Source organism: Mustelus asterias, unplaced genomic scaffold, assembly GCF_964213995.1.
Source record: "Mustelus asterias unplaced genomic scaffold, sMusAst1.hap1.1 HAP1_SCAFFOLD_210, whole genome shotgun sequence".
NCBI classification, from domain to species: Eukaryota; Metazoa; Chordata; class Chondrichthyes; order Carcharhiniformes; family Triakidae; genus Mustelus; species Mustelus asterias.
The window spans coordinates 390,649-417,834 of NW_027590197.1; the positions used below are offsets into that span (position 1 = coordinate 390,649).

Sequence of the window (27,186 nt, forward strand, 5' to 3'; positions counted from 1 at the left end):
GTAAATTGGGGCTATGCTCATTGGAATTCAGAAGAATGAGGGGAGATCTTATAGAAACATATAAGATTATGAAGGGAATAGATTAGAAGCAGGGAAGTTGTTTCCACTGGCAGGTGAAACTAGAACTTGGGGGCATAGCCTCAAAATAAGGGGAAGCAGATTTAGGACTGAGTTGAGGAGGAACTTCTTCAAACAAAGGGTTGTGAATCTGTGGAATTCCCTGCCCAGTGAAGCAGTTGGGGCTACCTCATTGAATGTTTTTAAGGCAAGAATAGATAAATTATTGAACAGTAAAGGAATTAAGGGCTATGGTGAGCGGGCGTGTAAGTGGAGCTGAGTCCACAAAAAGATCAGCCATGAGGCTCGAGGGGCCAGATGGCCTACTCCTGCTCCTAGTTCTTATGTTCTTCCCACAATCCCCACATTTCCATGGCATCTCCCTGTGACTGCAATCATGTTCCAAAAGGCCAGATGATTGGTTGAAGCTTTCACCACACCTGACTAAACCTCTGACTAACCTGACTAAAACTGAGGATAAAGTATTGGTGTCTGTAAGGGCTGAAACAATACCCTTGGCTTCCTTGTAGATCTGTGGCACCAAGTTCAAGACTGCTTCATGAATCATCCTCTTGGCCTCGAGCTTGTCAACTGCCCATGAGAATCTCATGTTTCAGAATGTTCACTGCTCATTCTTCCAAACCCAATGAGTATTGGTGCAACCCTTCCCCAAAAGACAACGAGTTGGATTCTGCGAGGTCAAAGGATTTTTGTGTGGTGCACCCCCCGGCCTGCTACGATTCCTGTGGTGGGTGGGATGGGAGAATTCTCCCCTACACCTTCACAACCTTTCCTCAAAAGGCAACACCTTCATCTTAGGAATGGGCCTGGTGAACTTTCTCTGAACTCATTCCAATGAAAGCATGTCATTCCATCAGTAGGGAGACCAAAACCGTACACAGTATTCCAGCTGCTATCTCAGCAATGTCCTGTGTAGGTGCAGCAAGTTCCCTTTTTCAAACTCCACCCCCTTGCAGTAAAGTCCAACACTCCATTTGCCTTCTTCTTTACTTGCTGTACCTTCATCCTATTTTTTCACGATTCATGTACAAGGACACCCAGATTTCTCTCTACGGCAGTATTCTTCAGTTTCTGTATATTTAAACAATTTTTTGCTTCTCTATTCTTCCTGCCAAAGTGGAAAAGCTCCCACTTTCCCACACTATACTCCATCTGCCATTTTTCTGTCCATTCAGGTAACTTATCTGTGTCCCTTACAGATTTTTTGTCACAACCTCACAACTTGCTTTTCTACCTATCTTTGTATCATCAATTCTGGCTTCATCCAAGTCATTGATCAAGGTGGCTGTTTTTCTCTCTCTCAGTTGTGGGTGATATTTCTCTCTATTCTCCTGGAAACTGAATGAATCTTGTTCCAAACTGGGTTCAATATCAGACATTTCAGGGAGTCAGGAATCATTCGCCCCTGAACCTACACTGGTAAAACCCCAGGCAGTTCCTCAGTAAGGATTTTTCTGGTTCCTCACCATATATTAGTCAGGATACTGAAACCCAGCTTTTCTTGCAGTCCACTCCTGGAGGTCCCACTCCCTGAGCCTACAACATTCAGCAGTGTCAGTGCTGAAGTTTCACAGTGGGAGTGATTCCCAGAGTAACTGTCAATCAGATCACCATTGATGTCCAGGTTTGTGTAGTTTTAGTTATCCTGATGTCTAACACACACACATCAATAAAACAGGGAATTCCTGCAAACAAACTGCAGCTTCTTCTCTATCTGGAAATCCAATGTTTGTTGAATAATTGTCCCAGTGGTTAACAGGCTCCTGTGAACTCATCCAACTCGTATTTTAATACTGACTTTAACAAATATATTTTAAATAGGTTTATTTTAAATGAGTTAAAACCAGCCTTAAAATGGTATATATAGTATAACAACCATGGTACTTTTCAGACTGGAAACTTTAACCTGCTGTTTCACTTTCATTTAGGAGCAGATCCCAGTTTTACACCAATCTCTGATTCATGTATCCAGCATTCACCGTCATTCTAAAAACAGAAGTTGCTGCAAAATCTCAGTAAGTCTGACAGAATCTGTAAAGACAGGAACAGTTAATGTTTCCAGTTGAATGTGACTCTTCTTCAGTGTCAAAACATTAGTTCTGTTTCTCTCTCCAGAGATGCTGTCAGACCTGCTGAATTTTTACAGCACTTCTTGTTTTTATTTACGAGTTCAGGACTCAGACAAGACAATCCACAATACAAATCTTACAACTGGGCCAGGGTTTATTAACATCAGCAGAAACAGACACCAATGAAAATGGTTGGGACCTCGATGAGATTAACAGCAAAATCCAGTCCTTGCAGTCACTCGTGAACCTGATGGTGTTTCAGCAGGTGAGGTGACTGAGTGAATCCCTTCCCACACACGGAGCAGGTGAATGGCCTGTCCCCAGTGTGAATTCGCTGGTGCTTTACCAGGTTGGATGATTGACTGAATCCCTTGCCACAATCAGAGGAGGTGAATGGTCTCTCCCCGGTGTGAACTCGCTGGTGCCTCCGCAGACTGGATGAATCAATAAATCCCTTCCCACAACTGGAGCAAGTGAATGGCCTCTCTCCAGTGTGACTTGGCTGGTGTTTTAGCAGGTTGAATGACTGAGTAAATCCCTTCCCACACTCGGAGCAGATAAATGGCCTCTCCCTATTATGAATTCTCTGGTGTTTCAGCATGTCGGATGAATCAGTGAATCCCTTCCCACAATCAGAGCATCCTCCCCATTGACCAACTGTGAGAATGAACAAAATGCAGTCCTGGATGGAATTGAGAGCAGAAACAATAACAGCAGAATCCAACCCCTGTCATCACTCGTGAACTCGTTGGTGTCTCAGCAGGTGGGATGAAAGACTGAATCCCTTCCCACACTGAGAGCCGGTGAATGGCCTCTCCCCAGTGTGAACTCGCTGGTGCATCCGCAGGCTGGATGAATCACAGAATCCCTTCCCACACTGAGAGCAGGTGAACGGCCTCTCCCCAGTGTGAATTCGCTGGTGTATCTGCAGGTGGGATGACCGAGTGAATCCCTTCCCACACTGAGAGCAGGTGAACGGCCTCTCCCCAGTGTGAATTCGCTGGTGTCTCAGCAGGTGGGATGACCAAGTGAATCCCTTCCCACACTGAGAGCAGGTGAACGGCCTCTCCCCAGTGTGAACTTGCTGGTGTCTCAGCAGGCGGGATGACCGAGTGAATCCCTCCCCACACTGAGAGCAGGTGAATGGCCTCTCCCCAGTGTGAACTCGCTGGTGTCTCTGCAGCTGGTTTGACCAAGTGAATCCCTTCCCACACTGAGAGCAGGTGAATGGCCTCACCCCAGTGTGAACTCGCTGGTGTCTCAGCAGGCTGGATGAATCACAGAATCCCTTCCCACACTGAGAGCAGGTGAATGGCCTCTCCCCAGTGTGAACTCGCTGGTGTCTCAGCAGGCTGGATGAATCACAGAATCCCTTCTCACACTGAGAGCAGGTGAATGGCCTCTCCCCAGTGTGAACTCGCTGGTGTCTCAGCAGGCTGGATGGATCACAGAATCCCTTCTCACACTGAGAGCAGGTGAACGGTCTCTCCCCAGTGTGAACTCGCTGGTGTCTCTGGAGGCTGGATGACCAAGTGAATCCCTCCCCACACTGAGAGCAGGTGAACGGCCTCTCCACAGTGTGAACTCGCTGGTGAGTGCGCAGGGTGGATAAATGAGAGAAACCCTTCCCACACTGAGAGCAGGTGAATGGCCTCTCCCCAGTGTGAACTCGCTGGTGTTTCTGCAGGATGGATAACCGAGTGAATCCCTTCCCACACTGAGAGCAGGTGAACGGCCTCTCCCCAGTGTGAACTCGCTGGTGTGACTGCAGGATGGATGACCGAGTGAATCCCTTCCCACACTGAGAGCAGGTGAATGGTCTCTCCCCAGTGTGGTTGCGCCGATGAGCTTCCAGCAGGGATGGGAGTCTGTATCTCTTCCCACAGTCCGCACATTTCCATGGTTTCTCCATGGTGCAGGTGTCCTTGCCTCTCCCTTGGGTGGACAATCAGTTGAAGCCTTGTCCACACACAGGACACTGGTACAGTCTCTCCCCGCTGTGAATGGTGTGATATTTATTCAGGCTGTGTAACTGGTTAAAGCTCTTTAGTCCGTGCACTGGAACACTCTCACTCGAGTGTGGCCGTGTGTTGGTGCTTTTCCAGTCACACTGATGTTTGAAATCTTTTCAAATCAACAGACTGGACAACCATTTCTCCTTCTAGATTCAAAGGCCGATGATATTCAGCTCCCATGGAATATGACTCTGTCAGATCTGACGTAACGTTTGAGATTTCGGCCTGTGATTCCTCTTTCAATATCCTGTAAAACAAGTTTACAAAAGTCATCAGTGTCAGTACAGGATAGAAATTCAGAACAGACAATTCTAGTTTCTATCGAACATTCTTTCCTATTTCAGTCCCAAGAAGCTGTAAATCTCCATCCCACACACTCTCCCTCGATTCTCACTCTGCTGTATCTAATATTCACCCTCCCAATTCTCCTGAAGGTGCTGATTGAGGCTGATTGACAGATCCGTGCTCACTGCTTCCTGTCCTGGACACAGAGACCATAACAAATAGGAGCTGCAGTCGGCTATTTGGCTCATCGAGCCTTTTAAACTATTCAATGAGATAATTTGTTCATCTACCTCAGCATCATTCTCCCCACACTAAACCCATATCCCTTGATATCCTCAATATCTAGAAACCAATCAATCTCTCTCTTGAAAGTAGTTGATGACTGAGGTTTCACTGTCCTCAGGGATTGAGAATTCCAAAGCTTTACCACATCCTTGAGTGAAGAAATCCCCCCACATCTTAGCTTTTGCTCCATCTTCTTATCTGTTCCCCATAACCCTTGACACCCTTGTCAGTCAAAGATCTGTCTAACTGGAATATATTCAATGATCCTCAGCCTCCACTGGTCCCTGTAGAAGAGAAATCCAAAAGACTAACAGCCCTCTGAGGGAAGAGACGTCTGGAAATATATATATATACAGGGGGATCTTCATCAGTTGATCGGTTAAGGAAGTGGGCCGATGATTGGCAAATGGATTTCAGTACAAATAATACAGAGCACAGAGGCACAACCTCAGGCTAAAGGGACGATCCTTTAAAACAGAGATAAGGAGGAATTTCTTCAGCCAGAGAGTGGGGAATTTGTGGAACTCTTTGCCGCAGAAGGCTGTGGAGGCCGGGTCATTGACTGTCTTTAAGACAGAGATAGATAGGTTCTTGATTAATAAGGGGATCAGGGGTGATGGCAAAAAGGCAGGAGAATGGGGATGAGAAAAATATCTGCCATGATTGAATGGCAGAGCAGACTCGATGGGCCAAGTGGCCTAATTCTGCTCCTATGTCTTATGGTCTTAAGTGTGAGTGTTGCATTTTGGAAAGTCAAACCAGGGTAGGACTTATACAGTGAATGGTAAGGCCCTGGGGAGTGTTGAGGAACAGAGGAACCCAGGAGTACAAGTATATCGTTCGTTGAAAGTGATGTCACAGGTAGACAGAGTGGTGAAGAAGGCATTTAGCACACTGGCCTTCATCAGTCAGGGCACTGAGTATAGGAGTTGGGACATTATGTTATCGTTGTATGAGTCGTTGGTGAGGCTGCACTTGGAGTATTGTGTACAGTTTTTGTAACCCTGTTATAGGAAAGACATTGATAAACTGGAAAGAGTGCAAAGAAGATTTATGAGGATGTTGCCGGGACTAATGGGCCTGAGTGATCGCGAGAGGTTGGACAGGCGAGGGCTTTATTCCTTCGAATGTAGGGTAACTATATTGAGGTGTATTAAATAATGGGGGGCATAGATAGGATGAACCCACATTGTCTTTTTGCCAGGGTCGGGGAATTGAAAACTAGAGGGCATAGATTTAATATGAGAGGGGAAAGATTAAAAGGGACCTGAGGGACAACTTCTTCATGCAGAGGGTGGTGTGTACATGGAATGAGCTGCCAGAGAAAGTGGTTGAATGTTCAAACAGCAGGTTTAAACATTTAAAAAGCATTTGGATAAGTACATATCCCTCTAATCCTTTCCAATTCATGAGCCAAACACGGGCAATTGGGACTAGCTGGGAGGGCACCATGGTTGGCATGGATCAGTTGGGCCTAAGGGCCTGTTTCCGTGCTGTATTGCTCTGTGACTCTGTGCGCTGGCTGCATCAGCATCTACTGCCCATAACTCATTGCCCTTGAACTGAGTGGTTTGCATTGCTGGGGGATAAACAAAAGAACAAAGAACAATACAGCACAGGAACAGGCCCTTCGGCCCTCCAAGCCCGCGCCGCTCCCCGGTCCAGGATTGAATCCTGAATCCAGGATCCCCGCCCAATTTTCCAGCCTATCTACATACCAATATCCTATCCACCGAGCTGTCCCTCACAGCTATGATGCTTTGTTCATCACAACCTATGAACTCACCCCCACCCCCCCATTCCAGACCATGTGATCTCCAGGGAGAGGCGAAAACCCAGAGTGAAAACCCCAGGGCCAATATGGGGAAAAAACAAATCTGGGAAATTCCTCTCCGACCCCCTGAGGCGATCGAAACGAGTCCAGGAGATCACACTGGCCCTGATCGGAAAATGCTTCCCAACCCTATTCATTTCCACTTCCACGAACACCATATGAATTCCCTGCCCCCGAGACAGGTTCCCAACTATCCGCAGTCTCGCTCTGTACTGGCACCAGCAAGATGATCATAGAATGAAGCCTTGAAACGAGAAACAAGGAACAATTAGCCCGTGCCGCTCCCTGGTCCAAACGAGACCACTCATTTGTATCCCTCCATTCCCACTCCGTTCATATAGCTGTCTAGATAAGTCTTAAACGTTCCCAGTGTGTCCGCCTCCACCACCTTGCCCGGCAACACATTCCAGGCCCCCACGACCCTCTGTGTAAAATATGTCCTTCTGATATCTGTGTTAAACCTCCCCCCCTTCACCTTGAACCTATGACCCCTCGTGAATGTCACCACCGTGGTAGATGTGGTAGATTTCCTTCTTTAAAGGACATTATTAAATCAGATGGATTTTTACAACAATTGTCATCAATGGACTTCTAATTCTAGATTTTTACTGAATTCAAATTTCAACATCTGCCACTGTGAGATTCGAACTCAGGGTTCACAGTGCATTGCCCTGGATCCCTGTATTACTAATCCAATCACACTATCACTGCACCATTGCCTCCTCATCCATGGTAAAGGAGTCACAGTAGCCCGAGATCCATGGAATCAGAGCATGCTCTAAATTTAACTTAATGCTCAGTAGCACTCACCCCAAAACCATTTCACTGTTTTCAACATTTTAAATCCGCTGGAGTCTACATCTGCAAAGATCTCAGAGAGATTGGTGTCCGGGAAAAATGTTGCAATCTTCAAATCTTGTCCCTGTAAATGAGGAAAGTTATAGGTGTAATTCAAGGTTAGAAATTCAAGACAGACAAACATTTCTTTTGGTCGGAGTTTGCTGTGTGTAAATCTTTCCCTTCTAACCCCCTGTAAAGGGAGTTTCCAAAATCCATCAGCATCTGTCCAGAACAGAAATTCCAAACATTCCCTCCTCCTTTAACCTGGCACAGAATTACTTTAGCTGGGACAAAATTGCAGTGGAGGCAGTTCAGAGAAGATCCAGTTGGTTGATTCCTGAAATGAGGAGTTTTATCTTTCAGGTTGAGCAGCTTGGGCCTGTACTCTTTGGAGTTTTGAACACTGAGAAGTAATCCTATTGAAATATCTGGGAATTTAAGGGCGGCACGGTGGCGAGCACTGCTGCCTCACAGCGCCAGGGTCCCAGGTTCAATTCCGGCCTTGGGTCACTGTCTGTGTGGGTTTCCTCCAGGTGCTCTGGTTTCCTCCCACAGTCCAAAGACTGTGGTTCGGTGGATTGGCTATGCTAAATTGACCCTCGTGTCAAATGCATGGGGTTGTGGGGATGGGGCTTGGGTGGGATTGTGGTCGGCACAGACTCGATGGGCCAAATGGCCTGCTTCTGCACTGTAGGGATTCTGTGATTCATATGATATAAGGTGCTTGACAAGGTAGATGCTGAGAGGATGTTTCCTCAGGTGTGGGAATCAAGTAAAAATAAAGGATCTCAAATTTAAGATGAAGATGAAAAGAGATCTTTTCTCTCAGCGGGTTGTTGATCTTTGGAACTCTGTCTTCACCAGTGAGGATTGGAGGCAGGTCATTGAATATATTCAAAGCTGAGGTTTTGATCCACAAGGGTACGGACGGGCTGGGGGTAGCAAAGTAGACATGATCTTATTGAATGATGCAGCAGGCTCGATGGGCCGAATGACGGGCTCCTGTTTCGAATTCTTATTCCGATGTTCTTGGATAGCTGCGCATGCGCCCTACTACCTATTGTCCCTCTGAAGATAGAGGTTCTGAACCAGCCCCCGAAACCACGCCCATTGTGACCCGTCACAGACAGCAGCGCATGTGCCCTCCTTCCCCGCTGAAACAAGATGGTGGCCGATAACCGGGGCCTGTTCCCGGGATAAAAGCCTGGGAGCTGTAAACCCGGGACCTGCAGGGTCTGATTCGGGCCGTGCAGCCTACAGCGGATGTTTGTGAAGCCTCCGCTCGCTCCCTCCCTACCCCAACTCCCGGCTCCACTTCTCCCGCAGCCCAACCGACTCACCCACTGAAAAAAGCGTCTCCCGCATTCAGGACTCTGAGCAGTGACACTGCGCATGCCCCAGATACAGCACTGCGCCTGCGCAATAGGCTCCTGTGGAATGACTATAGAACATTACAGCGCAGTACAGGCCCTTCGGCCCTCAATGTTGCACCGACCTGTGAAACGAATCTAAACCCATCCAACCTACACTATTCCAATCTCATCCATATGTTTATCCAATGACCCTTAAATTCCCTTCATGTTGACGAGTCCACTACTGTTGCAGGCAGGGCATTCCACACCCTTACTACTCTCTGAGTAAAGAATCTACCTCTGACATCTGATCTATATCTATCACCCCTCAATTTAAAGCTATGCCCCCTCGTGCTAGCCATCATCATCCGAGGAAAAAGGCTTACACTGTCCAACCTATCTAATCCTCTGATCATCTTGAATGCCTCTATTAAGTCACCTCTTAAACTTCTTCTCTCCAACGAAAAAAGCCTCAAGTCACTCAGCCTTTCCTCATAAGACCTTCCCACCATACCAGGCAACATCCTGGTAAATCTCCTCTGCACCCTTTCCAATGCTTCCACATCCTTCCTATAATGCGGCGACCAGAACTGTACGCAATAGTCCAAGTGCGGCCGCACCAGAGTTTTGTACAGCTGCAACATGACAGCATGGCTCCGAAACTCAATCCCTCTTCTAATAAAAGCTAACACACTGTACGCCTTCTTAGCAACCCTATCAATCTGGGTGCCAACTTTCAGGGATCTATGCACATGGACATCGAGATCTCTCTGCTCATCCACACTACCAAGTATCTTACCATTAGCCCAGTACTCTGTATTCCTGTTACTCCTTCCAAAGTGAATCACCTCACACTTTTCCACATCAAACTCCATTTGCCACCTCTCAGCCCAGCACTGCAGCTTATCTATGTCCCTCTGTAACCTGCAACATCCTTCCACACTGTCCTCAACTCCACCGACTTTAGTGTCATCCGCAAATTTACTAACCCATCCTTCTACGCCCTCATCCAGACCATTTATAAAAATGACAAACAAAAGTGGCCCCAAAACAGATCCTTGCGGTACACTAGTAACTGAACTCCAGGATGAACATTTCCCATCAACCACCACCCTCTGTCTTCTTACAGCTCGCCAATTTCTGATCCAAATCTCAAAATCACCCTCAATCCCATGCCTCCGTATTTTCTGCAATAGCCTACCGTGGGGAACTTTATCAAATGCTTTACTTAAATCCATAAACACCACATCAACTGCTTTACCCTCATCCACCTCTTTGGTCACCTTCTCAAAGAACTCAATAAGGTTTGTGAAGCACGACCTTCCCTTCACAAAACCGTGCTGACTATCCCTAATCAAATTATTAATTTCGAGATGATTATAAATCCTATCTCTTCTAATCCTTTCCAAAACTTTGCCCACAACAGAAGTAAGGCTCACTGGTCTATAATTACCAGGGTTGTCTCTACTCCCCTTCTTGAACAAGGGGACAACATTTGCTATTCTCCAGTCTTCTGGCACTATTCCTGTAGACAATGACATAAAAATCAAAGCCAAAGGCTCTGCAATCTCCTCCCTAGCTTCCCAGCGAATGCTAGGATAAATCCCATCCGGCCCAGGGGACTTATCTATTTTCACACTTTCCAGAATTGCTAACACCTCCTCCTTATGAACCTCAATCCCGTCTAGTCCAATCGCCTGTATCTCAGTATTCTCTTCGACAACATTGTCTTTTTCCTGTGTGAATACTGACGAAAAATATTCATTTAGCGCCTCTCCTATCTCTTCAGACTCCACGCACAACTTCCCACTACTGTCCTTGACTGGCCCTAATCTTACCCTAGTCATTCTTTTATTCCTGACATACCTGTAGAAAGCGTTAGGATTTTCCTTGATCCTACCTGCCAAAGACTTCTCATGTCCCCTCCTGGCTCTTCTTAGCTCTCTCTTCAGCTCCTTCCTGGCGAACTTGTAACTCTCAAGCGCCCTTACTGAGCCTTCACGTCTCATCTTTACATAAGTCTCCTTCTTCCTCTTCACAAGAGATTCAACTTCTTTAGTAAACCACGGTTCCCCCGCTCGACCACTACCTCCTTGCCTGACAGGTACATACTTATCAAGGACACGCAGTAGCTGTTCATTGAACAAGCTCCACATTTCAATTGTGCCCATCCCCTACAGATTTCTTCCCCATCCTGTGCATCCTAAATCTCGCCTAATCGCATCATAATTTCCTTTCCCCCAGCTATAATACTTGCCCTGCGGTGTATACCTATCCCTTTCCATTGCTAAAGTAAACGTAACCGAATTGTGGTCACTATCACCAAAGTGCTCACCTACCTCCAAATCTAACACCTGGCCTGGTTCATTACCCAGTACCAAATCCAATGTGGCCTCGCCTCTTGTTGGCCTATCTACATACTGTGTCAGCAAACCCTCCTGCACACATTGGACAAAAACTGACCCATCTAAAGTACTCGAACTATAGCATTTCCAGTCAATATTTGTAAAATTAAAGTCCCCCATAACAACTGCCCTGTTACTTTCGCTCCTATCCAGAATCATCTTTGCAATCTTTTCCTCTACATCTCTGGAACTTTTCGGAGACCTATAGAAAACTCCCATCAGGGTGACCTCTCCTTTCCTGTTTCTAACCTCAGCCCATACTACCTCAGTAGACGAGTCCTCATCAAACATCCTTTCTGCCACCGTAATACTGTCCTTGACTAACAATGCCGCACCTCCTCCTCTTTTACCACCTTCCCTGATCTTACTGAAACATCTAAACCCCGGAACCTGCAACAACCATGCCTGTCCCTGCTCTATCCATGTCCCCGAAATGGCCACAACATCGAAGTCCCAGGTACCAGCCCATGCTGCAAGTTCACCCACGTTATTCCGGATGCTCCTGGCATTGAAGTAGACACACTTCAAAGCACCTTCCTGCCTGCCGGTACACTCCTGCGACCTTGAAATCTTATTCATCACCTCACCACTCACATCCTCCTGTACACTGGAGCAGAAATCCAGGTTCCCACCCCCCTGCCGAATTAGTTTAAACCCTCCCGAAGAGCATTAGCAAATTTCCCCCCCAGGATATTAGTACCCCTCTGGTCCAGGTGAAGACCATCCCGTTTGTAGAGGTCCCACCTACCCCAGAATGAGCGCCAATTATCCAGGTATCTAAATCCTTCCCTCCTGCACCATTCCTGTAGCCACGTGTTCAACTGCTCTCTCTCCCTATTCCTCTCCTCACTAGCACGTGGCACGGGTAACAAACCAGAGATAACAACTCTATTTGTTCTCGCTCTAAGCTTCCACCCTAACTCCCTGAATTTCTGCCTTACATCCCCATCTCTTTTCCTACCTATGTCATTGGTGCCTGTGTGGACCACAACTTGGGGCTGGTCCCCTTCCCCCTTAAGGATCTTGAAAACACGATCCGAGACATCAAAGACCCTGGCACCTGGGAGGCAACACACCAGCCGCGAGTCCCTCTCGCTCTCACAGAATCTCCGATCTGTCCCCCTAACTATGCAGTTCCCAATGACTAATGCTCTACTCCTCCCCCCCTTTCCCTTCTGAGCAACAGGGACAGACTCTGTGCCAGAGATCTGTACCCCATGGCTTACCCCTGGTAAGTCGCCCTCCCCAACAGTATCCAAAACGGTATACTTGTTATACAGAGGAACGGCCACAGGGGATCGCTGCACTGTCTGCTTCTTACCCTTTCTAACAGTCACCCAAGTATCCTCATTCCTAGGAGTATGAACCTCCCTGTAGCTTTTATCTATAACTGTCTCTGCCTCCCGAATGATCCTGAGTTCATCCAGTTCCAACTCCAGATCCCTAACACGGTCTTCAAGGAGCTGGAATTGGGTGCACTTCCTGCAGGTGTACTCAGCTGGGACACTAATGGTGTCCCTCACCTCACACATCCCACAGGAGGAACATTGCACTGCCTGCACTGACATCCCTGCTAACTTCCCGAACTAATAAACGAAAGAGAAAAGAAGAAAAAGAAAAAGAAAGCTCACCTGCTCTCACACCGAGTCTTTTTTTTTAGGTTAGAGGAGGAGGGAGGGTGGGAGACTCTATACACGTGTAGAGTCTCGGGTTACCTCCCCGTTCAAATTTAGTGGGCAAAAAAAAAAACGTCCCAGGTCTCCCTACGGCTGACTTCCAGTTTCCTGTTTCTCAGGAAAAAAACAACTCCGAAAAAAGTAAGTAAAAATAAATTCAGCTTATCTTATCTTCCAGTTCTGCCCTCCAAAAATCACTCCCCTCTCTGCCCGCTTCACCGGAAGAATAGGGCAAGTTCACAACCGCAGGGGCACCTGGGAATGAACAGCGCCATTGTCAATCAAAGACATAATAGAAAATTATCTTGTGCAATTGAGATCAATTAATTTTTTAAAATACATTCCTCTAAATTTGTGCACTGCCATTCTCTATTTCTAAAATTGATTTAAACCAGTGCTCTCCTGTGGGAATACCCCGAGTTTTTAAAACATTTCTCACTGGTTTCTCCCCTCCCCCCCGCCCCCCGCTCTCCTGAAGGTGCTCATACTGATTGGGTAAATCCCCCAGAAACTGGTTTATTTCACTTTCTTTCTCCTGAGACTGAATATTCTGTTTTATGCAATGATACATCACAGATGGAAACCATTTGGCTCACGTTTCCATGCTGTAAACCTCTGTGACTTTATCCTGCCCAGCCAGGCTCTCTTTAAGATCGATCCAATTAATTCCACAGCCCTGCTGGCAGAGTCAGAACAATGTATATTTACTGCAGCAATGCAGGAGGTAAATAGAGAATGTTTTTAGTTGTATATTTCTCAGACACACTCACCGCTGGAAAGATCAATCGGCCGGTGTACCAAGCAAATATTAAGGTTCCACTTAAAATTAAAACAGAAGGTGCAGAAAAAAAGCAGCAGTTACCAGGGCCGAGTTTATGGTCAAAATGATGGTGCTGAGCTGCCTTTAGAAAATAACCAGCAATCCAACAAGTCACTCACAATATTGAATCAAACAAAATTGATCAAAGATTCAGATAAAGTATTCTGTTTTCCAACATGATGCTGTGATATTTTGTGATGGTTTCAATGTTCTCAAAACTACTTGGTGTAGTCCTGGTTTATTTTATACTCACTGCCACCCATCGCTGTTCATGAAGCACATTACCCCCACTCTGATTCTCCATCCCTTCAGAGACAACTCAGTCACTGACTGGAAATTAGGGCTTTTAATGACAGCTCTGACAGCCTGGAATGCACCGTGAGGCAGAATCAACCCGAGCTCACAAACCCCAGACAGTGAACATTATCCCCCCCCAGACCTGAATATAAAACAGTGAACATTATCCCCCCCAGACCAGAATATAAAACAGTGAACATTATCCCCCCCAGACCTGAATATAAAACAGTGAACATTATCCCCCCCAGACCTGAATATAAAACAGTGAACATTATCCCCCCCAGACCCGAATATAAAACAGTGAACATTATCCCCCCCAGACCCGAATATAAAACAGTGAACATTATCGCCCAGACCTGAATATAAAACAATGAACATTATCCCCCCCAGACCCGAATATAAAACAGTGAACATTATCCCCCAGACCTGAATATAAAACAGTGAACATTATCCCCCCCCCAGACCCGAATATAAAACAGTGAACATTATCCCCCAGACCCGAATATAAAACAGTGAACATTATCCCCCCCAGACCCGAATATAAAACAGTGAACATTATCCCCCAGACCCGAATATAAAACAGTGAACATTATCCCCCAGACCCGAATATAAAACAGTGAACATTATCCCCCCCCAGACCCGAATATAAAACAGTGAACATTATCCCCCAGACCCGAATATAAAACAGTGAACATTATCCCCCCCCAGACCCGAATATAAAACAGTGAACATTATCCCCCCAGACCGAATATAAAACAGTGAACATTATCCCCCCAGACCCGAATATAAAACAGTGAACATTATCCCCCAGACCCGAATATAAAACAGTGAACATTATCCCCCCCAGACCTGAATATAAAACAGTGAACATTATCCCCCCCAGACCCGAATATAAAACAGTGAACATTATCCCCCCCAGACCTAAATATAAAACAGTGAACATTATCCCCCCCAGACCTGAATATAAAACAGTGAACATTATCCCCCAGACCCGAATATAAAACAGTGAACATTATCCCCCAGACCCAAATATAAAACAGTGAACATTATCCCCCCCAGACCCAAATATAAAAGTGAACATTATCCCCCCCCAGACCCGAATATAAAACAGTGAACATTATCCCCCCCAGACCCAAATATAAAAGTGAACATTATCCCCCCCAGACCCGAATATAAAACAGTGAACATTATCCCCCAGACCCGAATATAAAACAGTGAACATTATCCCCCCCAGACCCGAATATAAAACAGTGAACATTATCCCCCAGACCCGAATATAAAACAGTGAACATTATCCCCCCCAGACCCGAATATAAAACAGTGAACATTCTCCCCCAGACCCGAATATAAAACAGTGAACATTCTCCCCCAGACCCGAATATAAAACAGTGAACATTATCCCCCAGACCCGAATATAAAACAGTGAACATTATCCCCCAGACCCGAATATAAAAGTGAACATTATCCCCCCCAGACCCGAATATAAAACAGTGAACATTATCCCCCCCAGACCCGAATATAAAACAGTGAACATTATCCCCCAGACCCGAATATAAAACAGTGAACATTATCCCCCCCAGACCTGAATATAAAACAGTGAACATTATCCCCCCCAGACCTGAATATAAAACAGTGAACATTATCCCCCAGACCCGAATATAAAACAGTGAACATTATCCCCCCCAGACCCGAATATAAAACAGTGAACATTATCCCCCCCAGACCCCGAATATAAAACAGTGAACATTATCCCCCCCAGACCTGAATATAAAACAGTGAACATTATCCCCCCAGACCCGAATATAAAACAGTGAACATTATCCCCCAGACCCGAATATAAAACAGTGAACATTATCCCCCCCCAGACCCGAATATAAAACAGTGAACATTATCCCCCAGACCCGAATATAAAACAGTGAACATTATCCCCCAGACCCGAATATAAAACAGTGAACATTATCCCCCAGACCCGAATATAAAACAGTGAACATTATCCCCCCCAGACCTGAATATAAAACAGTGAACATTATCCCCCCCAGACCCGAATATAAAACAGTGAACATTATCCCCCAGAACCGAATATAAAACAGTGAACATTATCCCCCAGACCCGAATATAAAACAGTGAACATTATCCCCCCCAGACCCGAATATAAAACAGTGAACATTATCCCGCAGACCCGAATATAAAACAATGAACATTATCCCCCAGACCCGAATATAAAACAGTGAAGATTATTGACCCAGACCTGAAGAGAAAAGAGTGAATATTATAGCCCAGACTCGAGTATAAAACAGAGAACATTATCCCCCCCAGACCCGAAAATAAAACAATGAACATTATCCCCCCCAGATTTGAATATAAAATGGTGAACATTACAGTGCCGGCTCGCCCAGTAAATGGCTGACAGAATAAAACAGCATGTTCCTTGATTTGTTCATAATAGGTAGTGATTTTCTTTTCAGCAGCCCACACTCACAAAACCAAAAATACCATGTTTACTGTGATTACAGATTGGGCAGCACTTGCTGAACAATCCTGAGTGTGCTAATAGCTACACTCAATCAATTGAAGATAATCAGTCGAGTTCATAATATGGCTCAGTTATATTTGCGAGAAGTGACATACATATATATATGCAGCGATCCTTTCCCTGCAAACAAAAGCCTTGTACCTTTTTTGAATTTCCCAGAAGCTTGAGAAACCTACAGTCTCCTATTGGTTTCTCCGTGGCAAAGCTTCAAGTCAATGAGAGTCCACCAATTAGCACCCTTTTCTCCTGTAGTATAAATTGCAATCATTTAAAATTTGGCATTCTTCCGTTTGTCCTGATGAGTGCATGCTGAAAAGATTCAGCAACATGTCTCTCTTGTCAGCAATATTCAAGTTCAGTACCAACAAGTATCTGTGCATTGTTTTATGTTCCTTAACAATTTAATGTGATCGTGGAAGTGTCACTGTGAAGAATGTGTAAGTCAGTAAGAATTGTCAGCATTTTCTCATTGGAAATCTTAATCAGTGGAATCTTTCAGACACTGAATTGTAGTTTGTACCAAACGTCAATTTCAGATTGAAGGAAAATGTATTATAAACAAGTTCCTGTTGAGAGTTCCTGAATAAAACAAACAAAAAAATCACAGATAGTACGTTTAAAAGGGGACACAACAGCCCTGAAAATCAGTGACATCTCAGAATATTAAAGCAGAATTCCAATTGTAGGGATTGTTAATGTCAGCAGAAACAAACCAATATTGTCAGAATATCAATCCTGAATGTGATTAACAGCAGCAGTAACTGCAAAACCTAACTCCTGCTGACAATTGTGAACTTGCAGATGTGTCAGCAAGTGGGATGACCGAGTGTATCCCTTCCCACACAGAGCAAGTGAATGGCCTCTCCTCAGTGTGGGTGAGATCATGTAAATGCAGGCTGCCAGACTGAGTGAATCACTTCCCACACATGGAGCAAGTGAATGGTCTCTCCCCAGTGTGAGTGCGTTGATGAGCAGTGAGAATTGATAACTGCCTGAAACTCTTTCCACAGTATGTGCAAATAAATGGCTTCTCCTCAGTGTGAATTCGCTGATGTGACAGGAGGCCGGATGAATTGGTGAATTCCCTCCCACACGTGGACAGGTGAACGGCCTTTCCCCAGTGTGAACTCGCTTGTGTGCACTGAGGTTGGATGAAGACCTGAACCTCTTTCCACAGGAAGTGCAGCTGAACGGTCTCTCCTCTGTGTGAACTCGCTGGTGTGACAGCAGGTTAGATGACAGAGTGAATTTCTACCACACACAGAACAGGTGAATGTCTTCTCCCCTGTGTGAATTCGCTGGTGTGACCAAAGACCGGATGGTCCAGCAAAATCCTTCCCACACAAGGAGCAGGTGAATGATCTCTCCCCAGTGTGAACTCGCTGATGTGCACCGAGGTTGGATGAATATGAGGACCCCTTTCCACAGGTGGAGCAGCTGTACGGCCTCTCCTCAGTGTGAATTTGCTGGTGTAAGAGCAGGTGGGATGAGGTAGTGAATCCTTTCCCACACACGGAGCAGGTGAATGGCCTCTCTCCAGTGTGACTGTGTCTGTGGTTTTCCAGCAAGTATGGATAATTGAATTCTTTACCACAATCCTCACATTTCCACGGTGCAGGTGACTTTGTGTCTCTCCAGGTTGGATGATCAATTGAAGCCTCATCCCATACGGTTTCTTCTCACTGTGAATAGTGTGATTTTTTTCAGGCTGTGTAACCGGTTAAAGCTCTTTTCAGTCAGTTCACTGGAACACTCTCACTTGGGGGTGTGAGTCTCGGGTCTTTTTCTGCCACATTGAATTTTTAAAATTTTCTTCCACTGACAAAACAGGCAATGATTTCTCCCTCCACTGTAAAAAGCAATCATACTGAGGTCATGATGAATCAAATGGTTCTGTAGACCTTGACCTAAAGTTTAGTTTGAGTTTCCTATCCTCTTCTAGTTCCCTGCAAAAAGAGCTTAAAAAACGAATTCATAACAGACAATTCGAGTTTCCATGGAACACTTCTTCATCTCATTTATCTTGAGCTGTAATCCCCATCCCACACACTCTCCCTTGTCCCTGGTCTAAATCAAACTCCTTGCCCCATCTCCACCATTTCATGTCTCCACTCTGAGACCAGCTCCCTCTGCCTTGTCACTCTGGCTGGATTCAGTTCTCCAGATCATGTGCAGATTGACTGTACAACCAAGGAGTCAATTATTTTCTTTTAAGGTCAGGGGACATGAAGTCCCACCGACTCTGTTGTTACCACAATGGCCACACTTCCCCTGCTCACCACTGAAACAACACGGTGACCGTTAACACGGACCTGTTCCGAGGAAAGGCTCCATTTTATTTGTGCCACAGCACCAGGGGAATTACCTCCTGCACAGGCACAAAGGTATCATCAGTCACAGGGAGTAATGGCAGCTGGTGTCTCAAACCTCATTTTAACATTTGCTCCCAGACATTCTAAATTACATTTGAAATACAAACTGACTTCTGGCATTATGGAGTAAATTAAAACATAATCATTTTCAGAATGACCATTCCCGAGAATCAATTCCCAAATCAGTAATATTAAAATTCTCATCAGAAATACATTGGAAAAACGGCTATTTTAATGGACATTTTCACAAACGCTATAAAAATGATTTTTCAAAACAAATTAATATTTTCTTCAACAGATGAATAATAATTTAATAAAACAACCACCCAGTGTGGGGTTCAGGATTCTAACTCAGGGTTTCTGAGCTCCAGGAACCACTAACTGAACCAGCCGGGAATTGTCTCCACAAAACTTCCCCAACTCCCTCCCGGGAAAAAGCTGCAAACCCGGGAGCTGCAGCTTTTTACTGGGGGTGTTGGGGCCTCCAGCGGGTGTTTGTGAATCCTCCCCGCCCACCTCCCAGGGTTTCCTTCCTTCCCAGAGATCAGAGTCCTCATTGATTTGAGGCCAAAGTGTAACCTCTTATTTATTGTCCCCCTCCCCCATCCTCTGATGTGAACCATCCTCCAGTGGCTGAGCCAGGATGGGGCCGTTAACCTGGGCCTGTTCCCGGGAGGGAGAAGCCCCGCAGCTGCAAACCAGGGAGCTGACAATGATTCTGAAGGGTTTGCGGATCCACAAAGTGTTTCCAAATCCTCCCAGCCACCGCCTAACGCTGACTCCGCTTCTCCGGGACAAACAAGCGCCAAGGACAGCAATGACACTGCGCATGCTCCACATCACAATGCCCGGGAGCTGATTGACGGCAGCTCCGGACCAATAGGAGGAGGGGGAGGGGCTGGAGGACCGAGCGGGAACGGCTGGTCCTCCAACCAGTCAGTCTGATTGGGGGGGGGGGGGGGGCTGAGCCTGGAGCTCCCTCTGTCTGCGCGTGCGCTCGGCCACACACTGTCAAGATGGCGGTCGTTCACCCGGGCCTGAATCGGGGGAAAAGCCCGAACAACTTTTCAACGGTTCAAATATCGAATCCGAGCTTCCCATTGGGGGCTTGCGGCCTACACGGGACTTTTATGAAGCCTCCAAGTCCGCCCACCCACCGGCTCCATCACTCATTCCTGATTTACCCGGTGTTATCGCCCGGACTGAATATTTCCGCAACCGCCTCAATCCCCAGTGATCGGCACTGCGCATGCTCCAGATTACCACAGTGCAACTCGCCCTCAGCCGCGCCCCTCATTCACTCCGATTGGTTGGAGGACCAGCCGCTCTCGCTCGGTCCTCCAGCCCCGCCCCTCATTCACTCCGATTGGTTGGAGGACCAGCCGCTCTCGCTCGGTCCTCCAGCCCCGCCCCTCAATCACTCCGATTGGTTGGAGGACCAGCCGCTCTCGCTCGGTCCTCCAGCCCCGCCCCCTCATTCACTCCGATTGGTTGGAGGACCAGCGGCTCTCGCTCGGTCCTCCAGCCCCGCCCCCTCATTCATTCTGAATGTTTTGTCTTCTCCCAAAACCCAAGGCCATCTTTCCCAGAACTACATTTTTGAATTCTCCAATCAGGTTTCTGCCTTGTCACATTACTGAAACAGCTCTTATCAAAGTCCGCACTGACATCCTATGTGATTGCAACAAAAATGAACTTTCCCTTTTTATCCTCGACCTATTTGCAGCCTTTGGCAAGGTCGCCCACATCATTCTGCTCCATCCCTCTCCACTGTCGTCCAGCTGGGTGGGGCTACTCTCTCCTGGTTCTACATGGACGGCACGGTGGTACAGTGGTTAGCACTGCCGTCTCAAGCACCAGGGACTCGGGTTCGATTCTGGGTCACTGTCTGTGCAGAGTCGGCACATTCTTGTCTGTGTGGGTTTCCTCCGGATGTTCTGGTTTCCTCCACAGTCCAAAAGATGTACTGGTTAGCATTGACCATGCCAAATTCTCCCTCAGTGTACCCAAACAGGCGCAGGAATGTGGCGACTGGGGGATTTTCATAGTAACTTCATCGCAATGTTAATGTAAGCCTACTTGTGAAACTAATAAAGAAATATTAAACTTTAAACCTATTCTTCTCTCTTCAATCAGAGTCAGAGAATCACTTATAATATCTTCCCTTCCCATTCCCACACTTACCTCTGGTGTCTCCAGAGGCTTGGCCTCTCATTTCTTATCAACATATTCCCATCAGTGACATCATCTGAAAACAGTGTCAGTTTTCACATTTACTCTGTTAAAGAGACAATATAAATGTAGAGTGTTGTTATTGTCTGATAATGATAGATCAGGAATATCACAAACATTTTAAATGTTCATTCCACATTTCTATTTATTCTCAGAGTCTCAGTCAGGAACAGATCCCAATTTAACACCAATCTCTGACTTCACATCACATTTCCAATATTCACCATTGTTCTTCCTGACTCTAAACCCAGTTGTAAAGGAGTTTCTGTTCTGCCTCCAGGACCACTGAACCATGGAAGAGCGTGGCTGGGACACATTTCTTACACACCTCAGGTTACACAGCCACATGTTCAGTCCTGGATGTCTCTAAAAGCAGCAAAGACAAATTCCAAATCCTACAATCATTTGTGAACTTGCTGGTGTCTCAGAAGGTCGGATAACTGAATGAATCCCTTCCCACACTCAGAGCAGGTGAATGGCCTCTCTCCAGTATGAACTCGTTGGTGTCTCTGAAGAGTAGATGACTGAGCAAAGCTGTTCCGACACACAGAACAGGTGAATGGCCTCTCCCCAGTGTGAACTCCTTGGTGTACCAGAAGGTCGGACAACTGACTGAATCCCTTCCCACACTCAGAGCAGGTGAATGGCCTCTCCCCAGTGTGAACTCGCTGATGTCTCAGAAGTTGGGATGACTGAATGAATCCTTTACCACATACAGAGCAGAGGAATGGTCTCTCCCCAGTGTGAACTTGCTGATGTGTCAGAAGGTGGGATGACCGATTGAATCTCTTCCCACACACAGAGCAGAGGAACGGCCTCTCCCCAGTGTGAACAAGCTGATGTGCTACCAGATGCTTCTTGCTTTTAAACGTCTTCACACAATCAGAGCATTTAAAAGGTCTCTGATCACTGTGTACAAGTTGATGGTCAGTGAGGTGGGATGACTGAGTGAATTGCTTCCCACAGACAGAGCAGGTGAATGGTGGCTCATCAGTGTGACAATGATAACGTTTTCTCAGCTTTGGGTAATTGAAGCCCTTCCCACAGTCCCCACATTTCCACAGTTTCTCCATGATGCCAGTGTCCTTGTGACTCTCCAGATTGGACAATCAGTTGAAACCTTGTCCAAACTGTACAGTTTCTCCTTGCTGTGAATGCTGTGATGTTTTATCAGGCTGTATAACTGGTTAAAGCTCTTTCCACAGTCAGTTCACTGGAACACTCTCACTCAGTGCTTTTCCAGTCAATTGTTTCAAAACTTCCAGTTTGAAATCCTCAGACAGAACAAAGAAACATTTCTCATTCCACATTCAAAGGTCCACAATATTCAAGTGCTGATGAATCAAGTGAGTAGATGTTGGATGTCATGTTTGGTTTGATGTTCTTGTTTGGAATTCCTCCCTTTCTCATAGCCTGTAAGAGTTTATAAAATTAATCCTCGGAAGTACAGGACAGAAATTCTGAATAGACAATTCTGATTCTGTGGAACATTTTTTCCTCACTTGTTCACTTATGGGCTGAAGGATCTCTTTCTGTGCTGTGTGACTCTATGACAGCAAGTCCAGTTAGCCCCAAGACCTCAGTGCCTGCTCACCCACATTGATTCCCAGTCACAACAAAAGCAGAAAATGCTGGAAACTCTCAGCAGGTCTGACAGCATCTGTGGACAGAGAATAGAGCCAACTTTTCGAGTCAGGATGACCCTTCGTCAGATTTCAGCATCTGCAGTACTTTGCCATGATTTCCAGTCAAGCGGAATCTTGATTTTGAAATTATCATTCTTATTTTCAAATACCAGACGCATTGATAGCTGAAATCATTTCCCACAGACAGAACAGCTTCTTTACACATTCAAAGGTCAATGATCTTGATGAATCGACTGAATCTAGATGCAATGTTTTGAATTGTGAATTCTCTCTTTTGCGTATCCTGTAAATGCATTACTGTCAGCCAAGGGTAGCAATCCACCATTTTCGGTTTTTATTTCAGATTTCTAGCACCCTCAGTATTTTGCTTTTAACATAGAAATGCATAAAGTTCTCTCCTGCGACTGGTATTGCCCCCTATAAAGATGGCAGCGTCCTTACCGGAACATTGCCCCTTATAAAGATGGCGATCGGCGAGCCAGGCCCCACACCGAGAGAACTACCGAACAATCCTCTCGGTCCAAATGGGGGACCGTTAGATTTTTACTCGAACTTTGCGAGCCGAGTCCGGTGTTAATGAAATCTCTCCACCCACCGGCTCTGTTCCCCATCCACACTCGGTGTTTTATTTCACCCGTTGCAAAAGCCACACGAGCTCCTCACGCTTCCGTCAAGCTGCAGCACCTGCATTGCGCATGCTCCAATCACAGCCTGACAGTGCGCATGCGCAGCAGCTCCCGCAGTGAATGCTGGGCAATGGCTCTGCCATTGGATTGTCCCTTTGTGGACACAGATTGGAACAACAGGGACAAGACCATTCATCAGCAATTCACACACTGGTCATGTCTGCCATGTCCTTGGTTATTGGTCGCATGTGGTCAGCACTGCTGCCTCACAGCGCCAGGGACCTGGGTTCAATTCCAGCCTCAGGTTACTGTGTGGAGTTTGCACATTCTCCCTGTGTCTGCGTGGGTTTCTTCCCACAGTTGAGAGATGTGCAGGTTAGGTGGATTGGCCATGGTAAATTGCCCCTTTTGTGTCAGGGCATAAGGTTATTGGGATAGGGCCTGGGTGGGATTGTTGTCGGTGCAGGCTTGATGGGCCGAATGGCCTCCTTCTGCACTGTAGGGATTCTATGATTCTGTGTGTCAAATTTAGTGCTCTGAACATTGCATAATTAAAAAGTAAGCATGCAACCTATTTTGCCAACAGAAATCGAGTACAATGTTGGTAAATGTGAGGTCATCCATTTTGGTAGGAATAACAGCAAAATGGACTATTATTGAAATGGTAAAGAATTGCAGCATTCTGCTGTGCAGAGGAACCTGGATGTCCTTGTGCATGAATCACAAAAAGTTGCTTTGTCAGAGCCACAGGATGATAGTCATTAAGGCACGCTGCCTGGTTTTTCTTTGGCTACATTCACAACCTTTTGTAGTTCCTTGCGGTCTTGGGCAGAGCAGGAGTCATACCAAGCCATGATACAATCAGAAAGAATGCTTTCTATGGTGCATCTGTAAAAGTTGGTGAGAGTCGTAGCTGACATGCCAAATTTCTTTAGTCTTCTGAGAAAGTAGAGGCATTGGTGGGCTTTCTTAACTATAATGTCAGCATGGGGGGACCAGGACAGGTTGTTGGTGATCTGGACACCTAAAAGCTTGAAGCTCTTGACCCTTTCTATTTCGTCCCCATTGATGTAGACAGGGGCATGTTCTCCTTTACGCTTCCTGAAGTCAATGACAATCTCCTTTGTTTTGTTGACATTGAGGTAGAGATTATTGTTGCCACACCAGTTCACCAGATTCTCTATCTCACTCCTGTACAGGTAGCAGGTAGGGGCATTAGATTGTTGGAAAGAGAGGTTGAAGATGTCTGTGAATACCCTTGCCAGCTGGTCTGCGCAGGACCTGAGTGCTCATCCGGGTACCCTGTCTGGGCCAGTTGCTTTCCATGGGTTGACTTTTGAGAAGGCTGCTCTGATGTCTGCACTGGTGACCTCGGATACATGTTCATCGGAAGCTTCTGGGATGGGGGGCGTGCTCTCACTGACCTCTTGCTCATAACGGGCATAGAATGTGTTGACTTCAGTGGGGAGGGGTGCATTGGAGCTGGTAATTTTGCCTGCGATCAACTCATAGCCTTTTATGCCTTGCAGACCATGCCATAGTCGGCAGGAGTCCATGTGGGACTCTAGCTTGGTCCGGTACTGTCTTTTGGCATCTTTGATACCTGGCTATCTTATATCGATGATGTGGAGATGCTGGCGTTGGACTGGAGTAGGCACGGTAAGGAGTCTCACAACACCAAGTTAAAGTGCAACAGGTTGAATTGGTAGCACAAGCTTTCGGAGTGTCACTCTTTCTTCATCTGAAGGAGTGACACTCCAAAAGCTTGTGCTACCAAATAAACCTGTTGCACTTTAACCTGCTGTTGTGAGACTTCTTACTGTCTTGTATAGGTCAGAGTCGCCTGACATGAACGCCTCAGATCTGGACTTCAGCAGACAGTGGCTCTCCCTGTTCATCCATGGTTTCCAGTTGGGAAACATGTGGATTTGCTTCTTTGGCACACAGTCTTCTACACGCTTACTAATGAGTCAGTTATTGTAGTGGTGTACTCATTCAGGCTGGTCGCAGTTTTTAAATACTATTCAGTCTATTGGCGCTAAGCAGTCCAGTAGGAGATCATCCGATTCCTCAGACCAGCATTGCACGACGTTCTTTGACAGATTCTTCTATTTCAGATTTTGCTTTTAAGCAGGAGAGCACAGCCGTGATTTGCCAAGATGTGGGCTGGCGATAGAGTGGTAGGCATGTTTGATATTTGTATAGCAGTGGTCTAGGATGTTTGGGCCTCTGATGGAACGGGAGATGTGTTGCTGGTATCTTAGTAGAACGCCCTTGAGCTTGGTCTGATTGAAGTTTCAGCTAAGATGAACAAGGCCTCAGGAGGTTTCGTCTCAAGACTATTTGTGGTAGTGTATATTTCGTCCAGCGTGGTCTTCACGTCTGCATGGGGTGGGAAGTAAACTGCTGTCAGGCTAAGAGGTGAACTCCCATGGAAGGTAATAGGGGTGGCATTTTAGCATCAGGTATTCTCGGTCCAGGGGTCCAATGTAATGATAATACACTCAGTATCTAGTGCACCATAACCAAAGTTTGGGTCTCATTTGATAGCGAGTGAGTCATGGTCTATTGATATAATAGATTCCAATTCTGTTATGTGTCACTCTGCCACTAACTATTTGACAATAACCTGCCTGTTATTTCAATTTTGCTGTATTTTACAACTGCAGCTCCTGGGGCTGATTGGAATCTGATGTAACAATAATAATCACAAAGATCGGTTCCAATGTCTGAGGTCATTTTGCCTGCAGGTAATCTGACATTAAGAGAGACAAGAGGCTCAACAAACATTTGATTGTAATAGGAGGACAAGGTGTAAGGGAGCAATGATATTTTGAGGTTTCTGTGTTATGCCGAGTGTCACTGGGAGGTGAGTGGTAAAATAGGAATGCAGACATCATGGCAGAGGCATGTGTTACTGATTCTGCTTGACTGAGAGCTGTTATACTCAAGGGGAGAATAATGAGGACATGGGGAACTCCAGAGATTTCTGATATCTGCGCTTTATCTGTTCGAGGAACTGAAAATATTCAGTTCCTTCTCATGGTTATCTGCAATTCTTAAGTTACACAGTCACATGGGAAACAGACCTGACAGCTCATCAAACCCAATGTTTTGCTCTTCTGTTTGAGACACATTGTGATTGAAAAGATCAAATGTTAACACCTCAGGAGAGAAACATTCAGAATGTCACAAAGATGAATGAATTGTCCAATTAATCCCATTCACCATAACTCTGTCAATTTACCCTCTGCAGGTATTTATCCAATTCCCTTTGAAATTTACTATCAAACCTGATTCTAGCACCTGTCAGTTTGCATTCCAGATTAAATCAAATTGTGTAAAAACTTATCCTCATCACGCCCTCCAGTAATGTTGTCAATTATGTTAAATCCGTGCGTCCTCTGCTTAGAGACCCTCCTGCACCTGGGAAACAGTTTCTTCCTATTGACAGACCCTCCAATATCTGGGAAATAGATTCTCCCCATCGACAGACCTTCCTGCACCTGAGAAATAGATTCTCTCCATCGACAGACCCTCCTGCTTCTGGGAAACAGTTCCTCTCCATTGACACTATCATAAGTCGTTTGAGCCAAATGGTTTCCATCTGTGATGTATCATTCCATAAAACAGAATATTCAGCATCAGAAGAAAGAAAGTGAAAGAAACCAGTCTCTGTGGGATTTATCCAACCAGTGTGAGCACCTTCAGGGGAGCAGAGAGAGAGGGAAACCAGTGGGAAAAGTTTTTAAAACTCGGAGTATTCCCACAGGAGAGCACTGGTTTAAATCAATTTTAGAAATAGAGAATGGCAGCGCACA

At 45.9% G+C, this 27,186-nt stretch overlaps 2 protein-coding genes across 6 annotated transcripts in view; one reads left to right on the forward strand and one right to left on the reverse strand.

Moving 5' to 3' along the window:
* Positions 1-27,186, forward strand: part of LOC144485659 (uncharacterized) — a 39,842-nt gene that overhangs the window by 7,674 nt on the left and 4,982 nt on the right. The window lies entirely within an intron of this gene.
* LOC144485674 (uncharacterized) lies at positions 2,881-20,117 on the reverse strand. 5 transcript variants are annotated; one of them, XM_078203775.1, is made up of 4 exons: positions 20,046-20,108; positions 13,002-13,094; positions 7,377-7,488; positions 2,881-4,409 (listed from the first exon to the last, which is right to left on the reverse strand). In XM_078203775.1, the coding sequence occupies exon 4, from the start codon at positions 4,057-4,059 to the stop codon at positions 2,881-2,883; it is 1,179 nt and encodes a 392-aa protein (XP_078059901.1). In that variant the 5' UTR covers positions 4,060-4,409; positions 7,377-7,488; positions 13,002-13,094; positions 20,046-20,108. The 5 variants fall into 5 exon arrangements, with proteins under 5 accessions (XP_078059901.1, XP_078059898.1, XP_078059900.1 ...); XM_078203772.1 differs by lacking the exon at positions 13,002-13,094 and having other exon boundaries at positions 20,046-20,117; XM_078203774.1 differs by lacking the exon at positions 13,002-13,094 and having other exon boundaries at positions 20,019-20,080.

What these genes read in the sequence shown, in the direction of transcription:
- LOC144485674 (XM_078203772.1), bottom strand. Translation starts at nt 4,059, where the DNA reads ATGGAGAAACCATGGAAATGTGCGGACTGTGGGAAGAGATACAGACTC.